This window comes from Anolis sagrei, chromosome 3, assembly GCF_037176765.1.
Source record: "Anolis sagrei isolate rAnoSag1 chromosome 3, rAnoSag1.mat, whole genome shotgun sequence".
NCBI lineage: Eukaryota > Metazoa > Chordata > Lepidosauria > Squamata > Dactyloidae > Anolis > Anolis sagrei.
In genome coordinates, this window is record NC_090023.1 from 158785965 (window position 1) to 158806662 (window position 20698).

At 41.4% G+C, this 20698-nt stretch overlaps 1 protein-coding gene across 1 annotated transcript in view; it reads right to left on the bottom strand.

The window, feature by feature from the left end:
* The window catches only part of LRIT1 (leucine rich repeat, Ig-like and transmembrane domains 1), a 38159-nt gene that overhangs the window by 17422 nt on the left and 39 nt on the right, over positions 1–20698 (bottom strand). The window contains exons 1-2 of the mRNA XM_060769003.2: positions 20347–20698; positions 10155–10621 (exon numbers count right to left, since the gene is read on the bottom strand). The exon at positions 20347–20698 is cut by the window's right edge and continues 39 nt beyond it. Of these exons, the coding sequence (XP_060624986.1) occupies positions 10155–10621; positions 20347–20468 (589 nt within the window). The 5' untranslated portion in view covers positions 20469–20698. The remainder of the gene's footprint in view (positions 1–10154; positions 10622–20346) is intronic.

Below are 20698 nucleotides of genomic sequence, written 5' to 3' on the forward strand. Positions count from 1 at the left end.
CAGCCCACACTGAGTACAAGAATTCAAAACCAACAAATGTGGAAATGTATTGTCGAAGGCTTTCATGGCCAGGATCACTGGGTTGTTGTAGCTTTTTCCGGGCTATATGGCCATATTCTGGAGGCAATTTTTCTCCTGATGTTTCGCCTGCATCTATGGCAAGCATCCTCAGAGGTAGTGAGGTCTGTTGGAAGTATATATATATCCACAGATATATAAACCCATTTTTCCTACTTCCAACAGACCTCACTACCTCTGAGGATGCTTGCCATAGATGCAGGCGAAACGTCAGGAGAAAAATTGCCTCCAGAACATGGCCATATAGCTCGGAAAAACCTACAACAACCCAAATGTGGAAATGTCTCCTAGCTCAGAGGGCTTTTTAAAAAAAAAATAGCCAGGAGGCTAAATAATCAGCTATCAATTGTGATAACTAAATAGCATGCACCATGTACTGGATACAATCAATAGGCAGGTGATGCCATAGAGTGACTGAAAAACAAGACTTGGAATATTGAGTTGGAAAGATGGATAGAGATGAGAACAAAGGGATCTAAAGATATTTTAAGTTTTAATCTCTAACAAAACTTACAAAATGATATATAAATGGTTCCAGACTCCAACAAAACATCAGAAATGTATAAAGAAGTGAAGAATTTATACTGAAAATGTGAAAACACCCAAGGACTTTTCAATCACATGTGACGGCTGTGTCACAAAGCAAAAAAAAAAATAACCTTCAGAAATTTGTTCTCCAAATTTTCAAAACCAAAATAGAACTTGATCCAGCTTTATTTTTATTGGGTCTACCAATAAAAGGAAGAGGAAGTCGGCTTGTTTTCTGCTACTCTTGGAAACATCTTGAGCAATGGGTTCAAATGAGAGGAAAGGACATTCCACCTGTACTTTAGGCAGAACCTCCTGACTGTGGGAGCTATTCAGCAGTGGAACTCTGACCCAGAGTGTGGTGGAGGCTCCTTCCTTGGAAAATTTTTAACAAAAGCTCTTGATGAGTCCTAGTTATTACTTGGATGGGAGATCACCAATGTATTGATTTCATCTAATATCACTATTTTCTTGTTTGCCATCAGGTAGCTTTTAATTTAAGATGACCTTAAGAATTAGCCATCTGTCAGGGATACTTTGATTGTGCTTTTCCTGTATGGCAGGGGATTGGACTAGATGGCCCGTGTGGTCTCTTCCAACCCTAATATTCTATGAAATGAACAGACTAAAAATTTGAACTTGAAAATACTATACTATATGACGTTAATAGCAAGAATACTTTATTCACAAAAATTGAATAATATGAATCTACCTTCTAGAGAAAATTGGATTGTTTCGGATTGTCAGAGGTCTTTTAACTCCCGCCACCTCAGGCGGGAGCCCTGACAATTCGGTCACGCGCTGTGAAGCATTTGCTCGGTTCTTTGCAGACAAAGTCGCCTTGATCCGCTCTGAGCTGGACGCCGCGTTAAATGCAGTCTCCGAGGATGTAACAAGAGCACCTGCTTGTCCTATTTTGATGGATTCTTTTCAGTTTGTGAAACCCGAGGATGTAGACAAGATACTTGGAGGAATGAGGCCCACCACGTCCATCCTAGACCCCTGCCCATCCTGGCTTCTGAGGGAGGCCAGAGGGGGATTGGCTGAGTGGGTAACAGTGGTGGTGAATGCCTCCCTTCGGGAAGGCAAGATTCCAGCAAGCCTAAAACAGGCTATTATAAAGCCGCTGTTGAAGAAACCATCACTGGACCCCACTAAATTGGGCAACTTTCGGCCTGTTTCCAATCTCCCCTTCTTGGGCAAAGTCATGGAAAGCGTGGTAGCCTCACAACTCCAGGTATTCTTGAGAGACACGGATTATCTGGATCCGGCACAGTCTGGTTTCAGACCGGGACATGGTACCGAGACGGTCTTGGTCGCCTTAGTGGATGATCTGCACCGGGAGCTAGACAGGGGGAGTGTGTCCCTGTTGGTGCTCCTGGACCTCTCAGCGGCCTTCGATACCGTCGACCACGGTATCCTTCTGGGGCGCCTTGTGGAAATGGGCCTTGGGGGCATTGCTTTGCAGTGGCTCCAGTCATTCCTGGAGGGCCGCACCCAGAAGGTGTTATTGGGGGACTCCTGTTCTACACCACAACCTTTGACTTGTGGGGTTCCACAGGGTTCCATACTGTCCCCCATGCTGTTTAATATCTACATGAAGCCGCTGGGTGAGATCATCTGGAGTTTCGGGGTGCGGTGTCATCTGTACGCAGATGATGTCCAACTCTGTCACTCCTTCCCACCTGCTACTAAGGAGGCTGTCGAGGTCCTGAACCGGTGCCTGGCCGCTGTAACGGTCTGGATGAGGGCGAACAAACTGAAATTAAATCCAGACAAGACAGAGGTACTCCTGGTCAGTCGCAAGGCCGAACGGGGTATAGGGTTACAGCCTGTGCTGGATGGGGTCGCACTCCCCTTGAAGGCGCAGGTTCGCAGCTTGGGTGTGACCCTGGACTCATCGTTGAGCCTGGATCCCCAGGTGTCAGCGGTGACCAGGGGAGCATTTGCACAGCTCAGGCTCGTGCGCCAGCTGCGCCCGTATCTCGGGAAGTCTGACTTGGCCACGGTGGTACACGCTCTGGTCACATCCCGCCTTGACTACTGCAACGCTCTCTACGTGGGGCTGCCCTTGAAGACGGCCCGGAAGCTTCAGCTGGTTCAGCGCGCGGCAGCCATGTTACTAACTGGAGCGGGTGGCAGGGAGCACACAACGCCCTTGTTGTCCCAGCTCCATTGGCTGCCGATTTGCTACCGGACCCAATTTAAGGTGCTGGTTTTGACCTACAAAGCCCTAAACGGTTCCGGCCCAAAATACCTTTCGGACCGCATCTTGGCCTACGAGCCCAAGAGGACCTTGAGATCGTCTGGGGAGGCCCTTCTCTCGATCCCGCCTGCCTCACAGGCACGTCTGGCGGGGACGAGGGAGAGGGCCTTCTCGGTGGTGGCCCCCCGGCTGTGGAACACTCTCCCTGCAGACATCAGACAGGCGCCCTCCCTCATGTCCTTCCGAAAAAGCCTCAAGACATGGCTGTTCGAGAAGGCATTTAATTAAGTGCTATAACAATGTGGTAAGATGACTGGAATGGAACAAGGAATATGAGATTGGTTATGATTCCACTATGAGACGAAGCGGATTTTTAGTGTAGCTTTGTAATTGTTGTGTAGTTTATATGTTGTTGTAATTGCCTCTTTGTAAATTGTCTTTTATATGTGTGTACACCGCCATGAGTTGCCCTAAAGGGCTGAGAATGGCGGTTAATAAATGCATCAAATAAATAAATAAATAAATAAATAAATACTAGAAATAGCAAAGATGGACAAGTAATCTTGTTTAATGAAAGGGAAAGCAATAGATGTTTTCAAATGATTGAGAACTTTTGATGTCTTATATTAAAAAGAAAGAAAATATTTATGTGATTTGAAGAGCTAACCTTAAGAAATGGGGCTACAAAGTGGAGTCAATGACATGCAAGTGTGAAGAGCAAACCACAGACCAATTACTACAATAAAAAGAACTTGAAGACTTGGCTGTTCCGATGTGCCTTTCCAGAATAGGAAAACTCCAACAACAAGTCCCAGAAGCACTTTATTAGAATTAAGATTGCTGCACACTGCACTTACCCTATAATCCTTCATATCACCTGTCACATCAACACTTTTAATCTGTACCCATTACTCTGGCCCGGCCCAGTTTTATTGTGTCTTGGTGTATTGTTTATTGCTTGTTGTTTAATATTGCTTTAACTGTTTTTAATTTGCTTTAGGTTGTGTATTGTTATGTTGTGTTTTGAGGCCTTGGCCTTTGTAAGCCGCATCGAGTCCTTCGGGAGATGCTAGTGGGGTACAAATAAAGTTAATAATAATAATAATAATAATAATAATAATACAATATCGTCTGAGCTTGGCCACATGCACAATGGGGGAATCTTCTCACAGCGACACCAGGCACACTCCAAGTGGCCAGCCTCTGTTCAAAGGACATTTAGTATAATACCAAGTTTTTAACTTTGTTTGTTTGTTTAATGTATTATAACTTTACCCCCAATTCACTTCTGACATGATAGATAAATAAATAAATAGCAAGATAGCTAATTTTGCATTTAATATTTCTTTAAGTGGAAAAGTAAGAAAGTCAATTATACATTTGATAAAATTGTAATAAAATTAAATATAATAAAATTGAATATAAACTCTACATGTAACATGATATTATGTAAGATTTTATGAGGAGAAAATGGGGAGAAGGAAAGCCATATGCCATATACCCTGTTTTGGAAACAAAATATTAGTCTATATGGTAACTAATGTCACAATATAATTGTATTTTTAATCCCCTTTGGGTCACATTCAGGAAGAAAGGCAGCATAAAAATGAACTCATATAAAGTAGATGGCCCAGTTCAGAAGGTTACCAAAATCTTTTGCCAGATTTAAAGAAATCCCGTGATTCATCTTTTGGAGAACTAGTTGCTGCACTAATACATGTAATATTAGAGCTGTCCAAAGTGGATGGATGGCTTTGGCTAGCAGCAATCCTCAGATGACCCTGAAAAAAATTATCCCTTAAAACTGCATTAACCTGAAAGACTTTAAAACACAATGCTAAACATTTTATATAAAATGGTCAATGCAGCCTTGTGTCACAAGAAACTAATATTTTAGATTTTTCTCATAGCGGCAGCACCTCAAAGATTCAAGAAGAAATACTTTTCTTCTGCTCAGCTTTAGTACAATGATGTTATGCTCACAGTGTCATGTTCATAAAATAACTGAAGCCAGGCCCGTAGCCAGGATTTCGATTTGGGGGGGGGAGGGGCTGAGTTTGTTTCGGGGGGGGGGGCTGAGTCTGAGTGAAAGAGGGTCTACCCTAGCAAACCTTTTATATCGTTACCCCAATACCCCCATGCCTATGGGATATATTGAGTATAGTGATCAGATCATGATATGAATAAACATAGCAGTTTAAATAATGCACCAGTAAGACCTTTTTGCGAACCACCATGAGAATTTCAGGGGGGGCTCAAGCCCCTCAAGCCCCCCCCCCCCCGACTACATGCCAGACTGAAGCAATCACAATTTTCTGTTTCTACAGTAATCCTCCATGTTTAGAGCTAACACACAGGCTAGTGTAGTCCCCTCCCATTCAGTATTCTTCTTTTTTAAAAAAAAAAAAAAGTGGGGGGAACTTTGCTATTGCGAAGTCATTATAATATCACAATTATTGTAATTACATTTGTAAGAAATTTGATATTAATTAAATTAGTCAAAGCTCAATTACATACTTGTACATTCTTCCAGAGCTTTGAGAAAGAAAGTCCCTGCTATGTCTAATCATTGTAATATAAAAAGAAAAACTCAAAATTAACATGCCGTGTCAAAATTGGGAAATCTCTGGTCTAAAAAAAAGGAGAAAATATAGCTACAGTGAACTGTCACTATATCTAAATTGTGCAAATCTTAAAGAATTTTTTTATTACCATAAATGTTTCATGCAGGAGGATTGCTGGTAAGAAAAGGAACACTGAGCACATTTCAAGACTGCCCACAGGAACATCCACTCTTTTATATCATCACAATTATCTTAAATAAGGGAATCGAACAATTTCCATCCCATTTTAACATAAGCACTTTTAGCCATTTTGGCACAATTTGAGAGCTCTGAAGACTTTTGCTCCCCAACTCCAAAACCTGTTTCTACACACTTTAAACACATCTTTAAGATGGAATCCCACAGGCAACTGGCAAAAGTAGTTTTGTATAATGGGCTCTGCAAGACTCCATCTTTAAACTGTTTTTAAAGTGTGTGTGTGTGGGGGGGGGGGGGTCAAGCTGCATTTCATGAGGTCCTATAAGGCCTCTCTCAGTATATTTCAGTTAATTGCAAATGTGTATGCGCCTTTGAGTCCCCTGCTGACTCGTGGTGATCCCATTAATTATGTGCCTTCAAGTCACTCATGGTAATTCCATTGATTTTGTAGCATTTTCTTAGGCAAGGAAAACTCAGAGGTTGTTTCATTATTCCCACCCTCTGAATATTGCATACGGTATCTGGTATTCATTGATGGTCTCTCATCCAAGTGCTAGACAAGGCTGACCTTAGTGGGCACATTCAGACAGCATTCAGTAATTACTGTAAAAAAATTTTACAATTTTTTTGTAATAGGGTCATAAGAGTCATGTTTGCCGGGGTTTTGCACTGTGAGAGAACCTTTTCCCAAAAAATCTTAGGTGACTTTCTGCTTTGAAAAAAGACCTCTTCTAAGTTAAAGCTGGGATTTTACAAAATTGTTCCTACCACACCTCTCAGTAACAAAAATACCCAACACTTTTTAGGAGTATATGGTGACAGACAGATGTTTAATATCCTGCAGGGACTGTCTTGTTCAAAAGCTCAATTTGGCCCACAGAGATTACTAACAATTTGTCTTATCAGATGCTGTGACCATACGCACCGACTGAGCCCTGGCACTCTTAAATCCCCAGTTATCTCCAACAATTGAGTGATCTGACATAACTCAAGGATTTCCCCATGTTTTGTTGTATTTCCCAGTTAAAAGAGCAACTGCCAGACAGCAGCAACTAGCTGCTGAAGATAAACCAGAGTGTGCTTGCAAGGTGGCCTATTCTCCTCCTGCCCCTACACTGCAGAGGATAAATGTTTAGATGCAGATCATCCCATTTCCAGAATACATGACACACAACAATCCACAGAGTAAAAATTGCCCTCTTAATCACCTAGAAGGAGGAGGAGGAGGAGGAGGAGGAGGAAGAGGAGAAGGAGAAGGAGGAGGAGGAGGAGGAGGAGGAGGAGGAGGAGGAGGAGGAGAACTTTATTTTTCTACCCTGTCTTCATCTCCCCGAAGGGACTTAGGGTGGCTTACATGGGCCAAGCCCAGGCAATATACAATTAAAAACAGAACAATAACAAATTACAAATTAAAATAGCATAAAACAGCATAACAATAATAGAAAAGCATCAAGCAACAACAAACTATTTTGGAGGGGGGAAGGAGGCCAATATGCAAACTGGTTAAAGGGTAAGTGGTTCAATAAGGTGGATAGAAATGTATAATAGCATTGGAGATATCATAGAAACAGAGCAATTAAACAGGGTCAGGATCAATTCAGCTTAACTTACAAATATGAATAGTAATGTAATATAGGAATTCAGATTAAATCATGATTCAGGTCACAATACAGGTCGTTTGTCATAGGAGCCGTCAGTCGAATGCACACCGAAACATCCACATCTTTAAAAATACAAACTAAAAATGAGCATCCATGTACCAAACTACATCAATAAAATAGGATGTCTGAGTCTCTGACCAGTGGCAATGGCCTGTATGTACTAGCACAAGTGCACAAAGATATTTAATTGAATTTGGTCTTTGTGCATCCCTGTAGATAACTTCTGAGCACCACGTGGCTCATGATTGCTTTTGGGCATAGATCATGGATGAAGAAAGACAGCCCATGCAGGAGTTGGTGAATGGATAATAATTGGCAAGCTGTCCATTTCAACAAAGCCAAGTCAACAAATATCCAAATGCTAATGCCTAGGGATAAGCGCATTGTTGCTGTTATTGTTATGCTTTTTCTCTCTCAGAGAAATTCTAAGCAGCTAACAATGATAGAAACAATACAATGTATAATTTAAAACCTAAACATATAAACACTAAAATAGAATTAAACATAGGAGTATTAAAATAGTTAAAACCTGTAACACCATTAACAAAAACTATTAAAATATATAAACACTACCTTGCCATAGATGCAGGCGAAACGTCAGGAGAGAATGCCTCTAGACCATGGCCATATAGCCCCAAAAAAACCTACAACAACCCAGTGATTCCGGCCATGAAAGCCTTCAACAATATAAAACAATACGCAGCACTACCTAGCTCAGTCTTTAAAACTGTATTCTTTAAAGCCTGCCTGAATAGAAAGATTTTGCCCACTGATGGATGGACAGCAGGGAGGGGAGACCATTCACTAGTAAAGAAATTCCAGTCGAGGGGCAGCCACTTACAAGGCCTTTCTCACATCCCCACCAACAGTGTTGCAATGCTATCATTGAGGAGGTGATAGTGATGGATGATGAGGGAGAAAACAGGGTCGGACTCACACAAGACTTATTGCTATCTGAAGCGGAGTGAGTAAATTACCCTAAGAGAGTCCTGTTATTTTGGCACGTGAGAAAGAATCTCTCATAGATACTTCTTTTCACTCCCTTGCAGTAGAAAGTATGAATAATCAAGTTGTATTAGTATTTGCTGCCCATTCATGATATGCAAAATATACTCCCCAAGACAGTTTCCATGCTCTAATTCAAGCCCTAATATGAATTGTTTGTTTTTCTTCTTGTTTTAGTTAGAATGGAGAAAATGAAGAGGGAGGAATAAATTGTATAGGAAAATGACTTATTGAACCCAGTGGCACTCCGTTCTGAGTGTAGGTTTTTTCGACAAAGTAATATTTCAAACATAATGTAATGGATGGGATGATGTTAATATAGTGCTGCAATGAGCAATATTTTCTAGTTACTTTATTGAGGCTTTCTGGTGGATTTCCCCCCTAAAAGTTTATATCATTCTCCTGTCAACCCTGCCTTTCTCAAAGTTACAGCAAAGTAACAAGCAAGAAAACATGTGGTTAAATGAGTTACCATTAAAGACATTATAACATTATAAATCAGTGGACTGATTTCCATGTTGTATAGAAAAAAAACAGGGATGAAGTACTTTTTGAAAAATAACTGTTCATAGATGAAACGAGTTAGTAGAAAAAGTTAGGATCTACTATCTTTGTTTGGCTCCAGTCTACAGGTCTGTGAACATAGAGCATGTATAGACAACAGGGTGGCCAATTATGCCACCCATGGGCCACATGGATCTTTAAGATCTTCAGGAGAGGCCCTGCTCTTGATCCCACCACCATTGCAAACGTGGTTGGTGGGGAAGAGAGACAGCCTTCTTGGCAGTGCCCCCCCCCCCATCTGTGGAACTCTCTCCTCAGGGACATCAGGTTGGCCACCTCCCTCCTGTCCTTTAGAAGGCAATTGAAGACTTGGCTTTGGGACCAGGTGTTCGATTAGTGGATAGCGGCAATTGGAAAGAAGACTTGGACACTGCGACATTGAAGGGTGAGGTAAAAGTGCATGAAATAAATAAATAAAATAAAGACCACAACCACCACCCATTTTCATAGCCCTCCTGGCTACCTCATTATGGACCTCATCACATGAAGGTCCCCAATTTGGGCAATAGTGGGGGGATTCGCCATAGCTCATAGTGAATCTAGTGGGGGTGCATGGGAAATCCATTGCCCCACACCACGCATTGCCCACATCACCCCTACTTCATCCCAAAGGGTAAGTGTTGCCACTTGGTTTCCCCTCACTGTTTCTTATGCAACACGGGAAGCCTCCCATGTTGCCAGCACTGCCTCTTATGACACTTCAGCTTCACTTGAGACATGGAGCCCCACCAATGCCATATGATGGAATTCAGTGGGCCCCATGCCTCAAGTGAGGTTGAAGTGTCGTAGGACGGGCAATTTTGCCTATTGGATGAGGTCATAAGGCTAGTTACATATAGCTATCAAATAGGCCACTTAAATCAGAGATCAGTGACCCATTACCAAAACAGATGACTATGTGAACAGTAAAGAGAAGGGAAACCTAGTAGCCAATAGTGAGGTTTGCTGCCTTTCCAACCTTAAGAAGTACTGGGGGGGGGGGGGAGAAAGGGCTGATCCTAGATAACTAGAAAGAACTTATTCCTACTGCAGGCCTGTTATGTGGACTTCTCACAGTAAATGTAGACATCACCCAAGTCTATTTCATCAGATGATTCCTATTGCTTGTTTTTGAATTTCCACTTCCTCTAGCCCTGCACTATGGTAAAGAAGTGTGCACCAAAGACTATGCACCTTCTGCAGTATAGAAGTTGCCAGTTTCTAGTTTATTTTGGTGGCAATTTTGGAAAAGGAAGGTGTATCCCCAGAAGTGTTTCCTAGGGGAAAATGTGGGGCCTCCCATAAACCATAAAGTTTTCCACCCTAATGAAGTTTTGTTGCTTAGTCCATTTCATAATGAAAAGATCTTACCTAAGATGATCTTAGAGTTGTCATTGGGGAAGTATGGAACTGCTTGGAGGTTCGACCAGATTGCAATAAGTTCCTGAGGGAGTGTCACCAGTTTATTGCTTGAGACGTCCAAGTAAGTGATGTTCCGGACATATTGGGCAGCATCGGCTGGTATGGAGGCAAGTTCATTGTTGTGCAGGTCCAAGAGCCTTAACTGGGGCATACTCAGTAGGGCGTCCCAAGGGAAGGAGGTCAAAGCATTTCCATCCAGTCTTAACTCTTGCAGCCGGCGGAGGCCTCTAAAGTTAGTCACACTGAGGCTTGCCAAGGAGTTATAGGGCATCCAAAGGAATTCCAAGTTATGGAGGGAATGGAAAGACTCCCCTGGAACCCTCCGGATGGCTGTCTTTTCTATTCTGACTTTAAATGTGTCCACTGGGAAGTTCACAGGTGTGAGTGTCATCTCAGGATCATTGCATAGCACGGCTCTGTTGAAACAAGTAATGGTTGCCATTATTTCCTAGACTTAGAAATATATTGTCTCTGAGACTTCTGCACATTTAAAACTTTTATTCCCTTATTTAATCTCACCCCACTTTCAAACATTTTTGCATTTTAATACATTAAATAAGTTGATTGATTTATAAATGTGTCTTTGAGTCATTTTCAACTTATAGCAACCCTAAGGCAAATCTATGGCAGGGTTTTCTTGGCAAGGTTTGTTCAGAGAAGGTTTTCCTTTGCCTTCCTCTAAAACAAAGACAATGTGACTTGCCTCTGGACACTTAGCAGTTTTCTGTGTCTGAGCAGAGATGCAAACTTTAGTCTTCAGAGTCATAGTTCAATTTACAACCATTATTTATTTTATTTACTTCATTTATATACCACTTTTTTCAGCCCTCAGGTGTCTCAAAGCGGTTAACAACAGCAAAATTCAATGCAAAACATCATAAAACGATTATGGGACAGTTTAAACAATAGCATCATCAACAATTAAATATCAATATAACAATTATTAGCGTCTCATCAGTAAAATCAGAATCCAATCTCATCATCCGTTAATCCGTGTTCCTATATTCATAACAGCCACCACTCCTCCGAAATGCCAATAGGGATGCGGCTGATCTGATATCTATAGGAAGGGCATTCCACAGCCAACGGGCCACCACTGAGAAGGCCCTGCCTCTTGTTCCCGCCAGGCGCACCTGTGATGTAGGCGGGACTGAGAGCAGGGCCTCTCCAGATGATCTTAATGTCCTAGTTGGTTCATAGGAGGAGATGCGTTCGAAGAGGTATGTAGAGCCAGAACCATTTAGGGCTTTATAGGCTAACGCCAGCACTTTGAATTATGCCTGGTAGCAAACTGGCAGCCAGTGGAGCTGGTGCAACAGAGGAGTTGTATGCTCCTTGAGTGCCGCTCCTGTAATAGCCTGGCTGCTGAGCGTTGGACCATTTGAAGCTTCCGAGCAGTCTTCAAAGGCAACCCCACGTTAATAAACCACTATAATAAACTTTATTTATACCCCTCCACCATCTCCCTGAAAGGACTTGGGGCACCTCACAAAAGCATCCCAGAGTGCTGCATATAAAATCACCAATGCATAAGCATAAAAACAATAACAACATAAAATTATATCAACAACCACCATGAGCACAGATAACATCACATAATAATAAAATTATTAAAATTTATAAAATGCAGAAGTACCTGCGGGTAAAACCGGCTGTCATCAATTAACAAACTAAAGTGCACCATACTGGCTTTCCGGTTTATTTATATGTAACATTAAATAAATATAAATGATTTCAATAACTCACTCCTTATATATCAGGATGCTCTTCTCTGACCAATTGTTTAGTTCCTACTGTTAAAGGCCACAATATTGCAACAGGTAGTAGAGTCAGTACCCTCTGTAAGCTATTCAGAACATAAAGTTAAGTGTGTTCGAAGTAAGCTATGGCTCTATTTATGCCATGCTTTTCAAATGCAAGACCCATGAGCCATATCCATCCCATCATGTCATTTTATGTGGCCTGCAAGGCTTTCAATGTCAGGGCAACATGGTTGTATTTATACAGTCTTATAATTGCAAATGGCCCTTTGAAGCCAACCATAAGGGCAGGGGCAGCTCAACCCATTACACAACGTAAGCATTTGCAGTATAGTTGATTTTGCCCAGGGGCGCTCTTGAGGTGCTCTTTGGGGAAAATAGACCTTGACATATGCGAGTTGTAGTTACTGGGATGTATAGTTCACCTACAATCAAAGAGCATTCTGAACTCCACCAATGATGGAATTGAACCAAACATGGCACACAGAACTCCCATGACGAACAGAAAATATATATCAATGATTGGTGGGGGGGGGGGGGATACTGTTTGCTTACCATTGAAAATTACCTAGGGCCGCCTCTGCATAAGGGTGATATGGCCCTTGGTGAAAATAAGTTTGACATCCCTGATCTGTGCCATTAAAGTCATCACCTGCTAACCGCAGATCTATAATATTTGCCCAGTCTTGTCATCAAATGAACTTGGGAATGAACCTAGGGAATATTACGAAGAGTGATAATGTTTCAGATTTTGGGGAAGGGAAAATTCAATGGGACAAGATTCCCATTGAATTTTAAAGACCTGTTCATAAACATCCTGTCATCCACAAGTGTGTGTGAAGCCAGGGTGAGGATGACCCAGGTCAGACAATGGTCATGGCTAGCTGGGCACATCCCATTATTAGATAACCTGTAGACAGGCCCGTAGCCAGGATTTTGATTGGGGGGGGGGGAGTTTGATTCGGGGTGGCTGAGTTTGAATGAAAGAGGGTCTACTCTAGCAAACTTTTTGTATCGTTACCCCAATACCCCCGTGCATATGGGATATATTGTACATGGTGACCAGATCATGATATGAATAAACATAACAGTTTAAATAATGTACCAGTAAGGCCTTTTCGCGGACCACCATGAGAATTTTGGGGGGGGGGGGGCTGAAACCCCCAAAGCCCCCCCCCCCCCCCCCCCCCGGCTACATGCCTGCCTGTAGACAACACATTTCCCTGGAAACTAGGTTTCTCACCTAGAGACTGCAGAGTTTTCATGGCAGGGTTGCATAAGCCAATGTCTCCCATCCCAGCACCTTCTAGTTGTGCTGTATTACAACATCCCCCATCCATGATCAGGACAATTGTTCTAGTTAGGTATTATTGTCATCGCATTCTTATACACTTGCTTTGGTCCAGAAGAACATATCTGCTCAATGAGGGAATAGCAACAAGAGCTGGGAGCTGTGGTTGCCATACATCTATATTTGGAAGTGATGGGCACTTGCCTGGTGAAGTGTGAGCCTTGGCAGATGCCCATCACTGTCAACTATAGCTGTGAGTCCTGACCCAATGCAATAAAAGGGAATTAATTCTTGATCCCTCGGATTTCCAAAGGGAGAGGCCAGAAACCCAAATTCTGCTATATTTGCTTCAAATCTAGTCTTATTGAAATCCAAATACATATGCTTGGGACACAGCTTTTAATACAGTTAATGGACTCAATAGTAGCTAGAATAGCTTAAACACAGCTGGTTCCTGTTATTTATTTCAATGCGATTAAATATCTAATCGTCTATATTTAAAGATCACTTTTCTCATAACCACTGACCTCCTGTGCACTGCAGGGGATTCTAAAAAGTTTTCAAGGACAGGGATCTAAAAAGTGTGAACATCCAAATGTCCTGCACTGTCACTCTTATCATCCCTCATCATTGGATATATGGCCCAACAGTATCTGGAAGGCAACATATTACTAATCCCACATTTAGGGTCTATAAGGTAAAGGTAAAGGTAGTCCCCTGACATTAAGTCCAGTCATGTCTGACTCTGGGGTGTGGTGCTCATCTCCATTTCTAAGCCGAAGAGCCAGCGTTGTCCGTAGACACCTCCAAGGTCATGTGGCCAGCATGACTGCATGGAGCGCTGTAGGGCCTATAGGTAAAGGTAAAGGTAGTCCCCTGACATTAAGTCCAGTCATATCTGACTCTGGGGTGTGGTGCTCATCTCCATTTCTAAGCCGAAGAGACGCCATTGTTCGTAGAAACCTCCAAGGTCATGTGGCCGGCATGACTGCATGGAGAGCCGTTACCTTCCCGCCGGAGCGGGTACCTATTGATCTACTCACATTTGCATGTTTTCGAACTGCTAGGTTGGCAGAAGCTAGGGCTGACAGCGGAAGCTCATGCCGCTGCTCGAAATTGAACCTGCGACCTTTTGATCAACAAGCTCAGCAGCTCAGTGCTTTAACCCACTGCGCCACCGGGGGCCTATACTCTCTGTCAATTCCTGATAAGCTCAACGTGGCTTTTCAGTTTCATATTGATGGGGAACACTGGTGCTGGACATCAAGCAGTCTAACTGAGAATCCCTGTTAAGCTTCTAAAAGCCCCATGTTTCCCCAGTACAAAATAAACTCTTGTCTTCAAAGTTCCTAATACCAGCAGTTAATACCCAGTTGAAAGATCCCAAATCTATCCCTTTACATAAACATCATACTTTTATCACGAAAGCTATGTAGCCATGCCATGCTATGAAGCTTGTACAATAAAGGCCATGGTGTTTCAGATGAGAAGAGGAGATTATGCCATGTGGGTGTTAAGCTACCATCTCTAATCAAAGTCTCTAGTTTTGTATTTCCACCCACCACCCACTTGAGATATAAATACTGGGATAGGATGGAGCAGAAGAAAGAAGCAAAATACAATTCCTCCACCTTTTTTTAAATGCGAGGGTTACTATTAAAATGTATCCTGTTACTATACCAAAAGCACCAAAAGCATAGAGTGGGGATTTTCAAGCTTTTTCAGACACTGAGCCCTTTTTGAAGCAAAAGTTTATTGTGTAGCACCAAAATGTTTATATATTGTATTATATACTATACTAGCTTTCCCCTGCCACGCGTTGCTGTGGCCCAGTCTGTTGATCTGGAAAATAAAGTAATGATAAAGTGTTGGTTTCTAATATATGTAATGTCTTTATGCTTGTGAGTAAACAGTATTTCTTGCTGTTTCTTTGACAGTGTTGATGTGGAGAGTGTCTGGTTTGCTCACCCTGGTACATGCAAGATATCATTGTCTTTCTTTAGGTGTCCCTTTCACATCTATGATACTGTATCTCTCTGTGTGTGAATCATATCTATCTATCTATCTATCTATCTATCTATCTATCTATCTATCTCTATCTGTCTGTCTATCTATCTATCTATCTATCTAACTATCTATCTCTATCTATCTATCTATCTATCTATCTATCATCTATCTATCTATCTATCTATCTATCTATCTATCATCTATCTATCTATCTATCTATCTATCTATCCATCCATCCACCTATCTATCTCTATGGCTGGATGGCTCTTTGTCAGGAGGACTTTGATTACATTTTCTTGCCCTGATGAAGGGAGTTGGATTGGATGGCCTTAAGTATTTTCTGTTGGTCATGGGTGTTCTGTGTGGGAAGTTTGCCCCGATTATGTCGTTCATGGGGTTCAGAATGCTCTTTGATTGTAGGTGAACTGTGAACCCCAGTGACTACAATTCCCAAACGTCAAGGTCTGTTTCCCCCAAACTCCATCTGTGTTCATATTTGGGCGCATTGAGTGCTTGTGCCAGGTTTGGCCCAGATCCATCATTGTTTGAATCCAAAGTGCTCTCTGGATCTAGGTGAATTACAACTCCCAAACTCAAGGTCAATGTCCACCAAACCCTTCCAGTATTTTCTGTTGTTCATGGGAGTTCTGTGTGCCAAGTTTGGTTCAGTTCCATCGTTGATGGAGTTCAGAGTGCTCTTCTATTGCAGGTGAACTATAAATCCCAGCAACTACAAGTCACAAATGACAAAATCATAATTTTTGAGTGATGGTCGTTCCTTGTGTTGTGAGACATTTTGTTGCCAAATTTAGTGTGATTTCATTCATTGGTTCTTTTGTTTTTAAGGTACTCCTTATGCACAGAGCATTTAGATAGAGAGATAGATAGATAGATAGATAGATAGATAGATAGATAGATAGATAATGTGTATATATAATATAGTATTATATACTATATATATAATGTGTATATATAATATACTAGCTGTACCCACCACGCGTTGCTGTTGCCAACCTTCCCTCCCTCTTTCTCTTCTTTCTTTCTTTCTCTTCCTTCCCTCCCTCTTTCCTTCCATCCTTTCCTTTTTTTTCTCTTTCCTTCCTTCTCTTCCTTTTCCCTTGCCTCCTCCCCTCCAATTTTCTTTCCCTCCCTCTTTCTCCCCTTTCTTCCTTCTCTACTTATTCTTGGCCTGCAACTCCCAGCAGTCCCCCTGATTGATCTACCTACCTATCTACCTCTATCTAATCTATCTATCTTATCTGTCTGGAGGATTGCTGGGAGTTGCAGTCCAGGAATAGGAAATTGGAAATATGTAGTGATTGGGATGCTCTCAAAGAAATCCAAGGAGAAGCAAGCTTGCATCTTGGAAGCAATGCATTTAAATCATCCTTTTCTCCTAAAGGGCCTGGTCTAGGGGATGCTGGGAGCTGTATTCCGGAAGAGAGTGTGTGGATATGCGATTCTGTATTTAGTTTGCCAGGGGGAGCCATTTTTGCGCATGCGCTTTAGTGTCTTTTTGCTTCTTTGGCTTTTTAAGTGCCTTCTGCTGTGTTTTTCAGTGTTTCCATGAGTAATGGTCACTTGTTGGCCTGATAGGTGTCTTGTGTCCAAATTTGGTGTCAGTTTGACCAGTGGTGTTTGAGTTATGTTAATCTCACAAACTAACATTACATTTTTATTCATATAGAACAGGCACAGGCAACATTTTTGACAAATATAAACTAAACAGTATTTATGTGAAATACCCAGGGGCCATCCAGTCCAACTTTCTTCTGCCATGTTGGAAAAGCACAATTAAAGTACCTCTGAGTGGTGGGAGGAAAATAGGGTGTTGAAAGCAAGCAAGTTGAGGGGGAAAGGATCTGGGTGGTGAGAAAAGTGAGGAAAAAAGGCCTTGAGGGCGAGGGAGGTGAGAGGAAAGGGCTTTTGTCAGCAAGGGAGGCTGGCTGAAAAGCCTTTTGTGGGTGAGGGAGGAGGAGAGAGAGGGAGGACCAGGAAAGAGGAGGAAAAGTTTGGGGGAAGAGGAAGGGGAGGAAAGCACGGAGCCCCTCAGTATGCTTCATGAAGCCCCCAGGACTCTATGGAGCATACTTTGAAAACCACTGGTATAGAGAGTTCTGCTGTGCGATTCTCTAGTGGGTTATTGGTCAGGTCACAGAGCAGGAACTCTTCCTTGGTTGTCCAATCCTGAATTCCCAACTTAGGATCTTGGTAGCGCTGCTGCTAAGTGAAAACAGTATTATTTTAAAAAGAGAGATGCTGCCATTTGTTAAATGATCAGTGTTGTGGTTACTCATGTCTCAGGACCGATCTACACTACTCATTTAATGCAGCTTGAAGCTTGCTGAAATCAGTTTCAAACTGGTATTGAGGAAACTGATTTCACTGTGCAGATTTTATTTATTGTGTCAGAAGTGAATTGGGAATACAGTAATAACATATAGAAAAAAATCACAAAACCCACAAATACTGTGCAAATGATAGCATAGGAAATCCTGGAACCAATTTGAGGCCCAAATCATGATTACACAAACCACAGAGTATTAATGTGCATTAAAAGCGTTCTTTCATGTGTTTTCATGGGTGTTCGTAGTGAAGCCACCAGAGATAGAAGCTAGCTGTAGAAACAATTATGTATTTTTTCCTACGAGGGTGTGTTTTTACTATGGAAATATCAATACTTCAAGCCTTCTTCCCAAACAACTTGCTGTGTGCTTTCTAAAGTGAATCTATAACATACTTTTCTTGTCAATGTATGTTTAGAAGAGGTTTGTCTTTGTCTTCTTCTGTGGCTAAGAACATGTGTCTTGCCCCAAACCACTAAATATATTTTTGGCTTGCTGGGGAGTCAAAACCTGGTATCCAAAGTTGTAGTCCAAGGCTCAAACCATTTCACCACACTGGCTTCTTCATCCCAAACATATTGCCCTCCAAATATATTGAACTATAAGTGCTATCATCCACATTGGTTGTCAACTTTAGTCCAAGATATCTTGGGTGTCATTAGATTGATGAAGATTAACTTGCTTCATATATGTAAATACCTAGAGTTGGCAGCAACTGTTCTACGTACTGGCACTGAGATCTACAAACTGATTCAAATGATCTTTGTAGCATCTCCAGAAAAAGATAAACTTTGTAACATCTCCAGAGAAAGATATTCTTGGGGTGGCTTGCTTTACTGCCTACCTTTTCATAAAGATATTCTTAACATTTAGGATACATAGAAAGGAGAAAGGGAAAGGTGTGTGTGTGTGTGTGTGGCAGAGCCTTTTAGATTATTTCTGTTTTTGCATGAGCTTCTGTAGATATAATCCATTTTTCAGATGCAGTATCAAGGGGTATTAATATGTACAAAACATTCATCCTTTATCTAGAATAACTTTTAATATATTCATCTAGAATATAGTGATATAGTGTCTGTATTCTATCATATTCTAGACATCTCCAGAATGAATGAGAATTTTATATTTTAAGACATGGAATTTCATAGTAATTCAACATATCTCTCCTTTAGGAATTAAAGGACATTTACATAACCAAGTGGCTTTTTTACATGGAAGATTAGGTCACCAAAAGTACTTTACAGCAGGTTATTGTTATTTGTCCATTGCAAAAGATTCATAATGCATGCCACAATTAAAGCTCTATTAGTGTTCTCATTTCGATTATTCTGCTGGAAATTTGCCCTGTCTGCTGCACATGTTGTGTAGGCAATCTACACAACACAGGCACTTATACATACATCAGGCCCATAGCCAGGATTTTGATTTGTGGGGGGGGGGCTGAGTTTGATTCGGGGGGGGGGCTGAGTCTGAGTGAAAGAGGGTCTACCCTAGCAAACCTTTTGTATCGTTACCCCAATACCCCCATGCATATGAGATATATTGAGCATGGTGATCAAATCATGATATGAATAAACATAACAGTTTAAATAATGTACAAGTAAGGCCTACTCGCGGACCACTATGAGAATTTGGGGGGGGGGGCTGAAGCCCCCAAAGGCCCCCCCCCCCCCCCGCTACATGCCTGACATACATATATACATGAATGTGTATTGTGAACAAGTCACCAATTCAATCAAGTATTACCACAACAATCCCAGTCAACCTCATTCACATCTTTATATCTTGACATAAGGACTTCATCTAACACAGAGATAAAAATTCAATTCCAACCAGGAATAGGATCATGCATATACAACATTTTCAATAGACCTCAAAATCCATTGATATAGATAAGTATTGCATTAAACATCCACCCAAGTCCTGCATAAACTCCCCAAGGGTGCCATGGTATATATAAAAAAATAAATGTACCGATGTTAATCAATAAACAGTCCCACTCTTTTACTAATATATTTGGCTACCCAGTATGTTTTATTTCCCCCTTATGTGTGTATGTTGGTGTAGCCTTGCTAGTTACTTTATAAAGCAATATTTTGAATAAACATAATCAATATTTATACCACAGAGAAAAATGAAAACATCTGTTGCTGCTCTTTTAACAATGTTTTAACTGAAAGCATATTTTAAATAAAATGCAACTTGGGGTTAATAATTGTTGATTTTTTAAAATATATTTAGCTAGAAGATCAATAATACAATCTCATGTACAGAATCTAGATACTGTATTATCTATATTGCAAAAATGTTTACTCCTTCAAAAAATTAGTCCATGATTAGTTTAGTAGCAGTTCCAAATGTTTCCTTTAAAAATTATTCCTCAACATATAATTTCTCCAAAGAGCTCGATTTTAGCTTCCACCTTTCCATTTTCTCCAACATTGCATTAATGTTAATTATATTGCTTCTGCTTTGGTATATAGAAGATCATTAAATGCCATCTCTGAAATCAGATTACAGTGTGCTCCACAGCTAATCCTACAGCACATAAAGCCTGGGTACAAAGTGATTGGGAAAATAACATTTGCAGCTACGAGCTACAGAGTGACTCGGGTCTACTTGGTTTTTCTGCTTTGGCAGCATGCTAGACCCACATTCCCCCTAAAAGAACCCTCCATAAATCTATGTTTTAACCACACTGAATGAGATGCAAAATAAATATATATGTGCAGGCTTACCTTGCTTTTGTTCCTTCACTTATACTGTGGAAAGAGCAGGTACACTGAGAAGGGCAGGAGCAGAGAGTCAACGGTAGCCCCCCAAATACTAGGCAGCAAACTAAGCCCAGTATGACCCACATTGCTACCTGGACATAAGAATGGCACCAGACTTCTAGACAAAACGGAGGAGGTTTTTCTCTATTGTTTTATCCATGGGACCGGTCACATCTTGTTAACTTGCCTTCGTTTTCTGTCGCGCAGTGATCTTCCTGCCTGCACTGAAGCCATCAGATCAAAACGGATAGGCAGGGGATTAAGGATGGGGTTATTTTCATGTAGGTGCTTATTGCTTCCCGGAATCACAGACAGA